Genomic DNA, 3,039 nt, shown 5'->3' with positions numbered 1-3,039 from the left:
ACGCAAATACAATTCCGATATTTTTGGCCCGCGGAATACGAAAATTAGACCATCGCACATGGATTTCAAGAGCCTATAACATCAGATACATGAACGGACGGTCTACTTGTAAAATCTGTCCATATATTCTTTCAGTCTGCACAGAAATGACGATGTAGAGAAGGGTAGAGTGCAAAGAGTCTGCGACGAGAAAAACTCCAACAACACTTTGGTGGAAAAACTTCGCATAAAATCACATAATTTTGTAAAATGTTTCTTTATTCAATGTTTCCTTCGTAAATCGTCCAAGTTGAGCCTTCATTTTGCTGATGTAGTGCAGAAATTGAAAAAAAGTGAACCCCGCGTGGGTTTAGCGCGGCGTAACGCGGCCGGCCAGTCGCGCCGGTGACCGCTATCGGCAGTGTTGGCATAGCGGCCGGACTGAAAATCGGCTGGCCGCGACCGCATTCGACAGGTGACCGCTATAGACTATTTCTTAATGCTTACGTCAATGGGAAAAATCCAAGGGACCGACAAAAAGTGACCGCAATGGCCAGGTGGCCCCTATACTCAGGTGACCCCTAAGGCAGGTTTCACTGTATCATAAAAATGGCAAGTGTGTTCAACAAATAGCCTTTTTTAACAATTGGAAACAAGTACTTCTTTATAATCTCAGTCTTACATTTTTATTTGTGTATTCAGCAATTACTAATAAAGTTATTTTATGTAAAACAGAGCAATTGTAAAATGATGGGAGATTTAAAAGTATGATCACTAACAATATGTAGGGGGAACATTTTACTTGGGGGTAAGGGTTACAAAATAAAGTTTGATGTATCTGTAGGAGCATAAAAAGAAAGATGGCATCTTTTTCCAGTGTAATTTGTATTCTAACTGTCAATGATTTACCTTGGAGAGTCTGAACATTGTTAAGATTCACATATATTTAATTGTGCACTTATGATATCATCATGTATCCCCCACTAGCTATCATTGCTAAGCTACATGAAATCAACCAAACCTCCTCTTCTGTGAAGTCCTCATCTTCAGTTCTGTACCGCCTGAATTTCTGGGAAAGATGGTAAGCATTGTGTTTGGGTCAATTGTTTTTACATACAACATTGTACTGGTAAGCTGTCAGTTTATCAACTAAATATAAACACAATACACATAGTTCATCAAGTTGAAGAAATATGACTCATATTTGATCATAAATTTTCTATCAAACTAACTGTAATTGCTCAATATTTGAGAAAAAGGCTTTAGTACTCAGTGTTTTGTAACCACATATAAAAAGGCAAACCCCCTATCATAGATATGATGTATTAAATCGAAAAAAAAAAAAACGTTTAATAGCCAACCTTGTTCAAACGTGTGAAGATGAAATACTCATCATTCTCTGATGGTTGATACCCACCTACAAGAGACAAACATTAACCTTAACACAGGTAGGCCACAGATGGGGTTATAGTACACATCCAATATCTAAAGGAGAGTCATCAAGTAGCTACTACCAGAAACTAATAATAAAGATATGCCCTGGACATTGAGAAACTGCACTAATATATAAAAGGAATTCAGAATCACATAGTAGAAGAAAATATGCAAGATTTAGTTGTGTATTAAATCATTTAACCATAGTTGTTCCAAAGTTCCCTGGTTTGCACTAAGGACATTTCATACCACTACTGCAAATTTATTTTTACAGGGACTTTGGTAAAAGAAAGAAGGGAGAAAGGAGGCATTCATATTTTTAGTTTGTGAAAATACTAGTAGTAGTATTGCAGTAGTAGTAAATGCAAATACACATTCAAATGCACCAGGGTTGGACAAGTCTACTAGCCCCATTGTCCCGGGCAAGTGAAAGTGTTGTTCGGGCAAGTGCACGACCTACCCTACTTGCCCGATCGGGCAAGTAAGATTTTTTCATTGAGTGAGATTTTATACTTGTTACCTTTTACAGTCATGACATAAATGGTCAACATTGAAAAATAGAGACAATTATAAAAATTCCATTGCTGGAATAGAAAACACATATAAAAGTGACAGTCATTTGAATTTTGGGCAAGTGAAAAGTTGGTTCCGGCAAGTAAATTTTTTATGTGCTTGCCCGATAGGACAAGTGAATTTTAGAAAACTTGTCCAACCCTGTGCACGGTCATGAATTCACAGTGAAGACGTCACTGTCAAAACTAAGCCACTGTGAACATTTGGAACATTTACAGTAGATAGGAAATGTTGGGGGAAACCCAGTATAAGATTCAGAAAAGGTATCATTCAAACAAGAATTGCCCTGATAATGAGATCTATATATACTCACTTCTGTAAAGGTCCCTCAGAACCAAAAAGAATAACTGAAAGAAAAGCAAAACAACAACATTTGTGACAAATTTAATAACAGTTTTAGTACTAGCTGAGCAAAATATTTACTTGAACTAAGGAATGTATAAAAAACAATGCATCAAATTGTATAAAACAATACTACACTTGGATGGAGTGTGTTAGGAGGGACCATCAAGGTGTGCGGTCTAACAGGGGTGGCCCCTATGGACAGAGCCGCATGGAAGTGCGATACTATGAAGACTAGCCGACTGCTGCCTTCCGCTGTGTCAGGGATCCCAGCAGCAGTATGATCAAATAATGGATACCACTACTACTAATCCAAGTGAGATTATTCAATGTTGTTTTGTATTCACAAAATTATATACAGCTGTTACAACTATTGAATGTCAACAACCCAAATCATAAAGCCATACATTGTAATGTGTAGCCTTTTCCAAGTTGTGCCTGAATCAAATTTAAAACAACAAAAAAACATGCACATTTCAGAATAGAAAGTTGCAAGACATCACTTACAAACTCTGCAAAACTTTCTGGATCATCTTCTTCATCAAAATATTCCCACGCCTCTTCACCCTGAAAATCTGAAAGAGAAATGTCACTCAGTTTTGTAGGAGTTCTGTTGCCAGGTGTTCAACAGTGACACTCCTACCGATAGGAGTTCTGTTACCAGGTGCACACCTACACTAAAACTTTTACAAAGCCCACTCCTTTCGCCTA

At 37.6% G+C, this 3,039-nt stretch overlaps 1 protein-coding gene across 1 annotated transcript in view; it reads right to left on the bottom strand.

Moving 5' to 3' along the window:
* The window catches only part of LOC118409912, a gene marked incomplete in the record, with an annotated part of 20,003 nt that overhangs the window by 13,544 nt on the left and 3,420 nt on the right, over positions 1-3,039 (bottom strand). The window contains 4 exon segments of the mRNA XM_035811294.1: positions 1,001-1,048; positions 1,341-1,396; positions 2,300-2,333; positions 2,836-2,903. Coding sequence (XP_035667187.1) covers positions 1,001-1,048; positions 1,341-1,396; positions 2,300-2,333; positions 2,836-2,903 — 206 coding nt within the window.

This window comes from Branchiostoma floridae, chromosome 2 (genome assembly GCF_000003815.2).
Source record: "Branchiostoma floridae strain S238N-H82 chromosome 2, Bfl_VNyyK, whole genome shotgun sequence".
NCBI classification, from domain to species: Eukaryota; Metazoa; Chordata; class Leptocardii; order Amphioxiformes; family Branchiostomatidae; genus Branchiostoma; species Branchiostoma floridae.
Note: the sequence above shows the minus strand (reverse complement) of the source record. Positions and strands in the feature narration are given on the sequence as shown.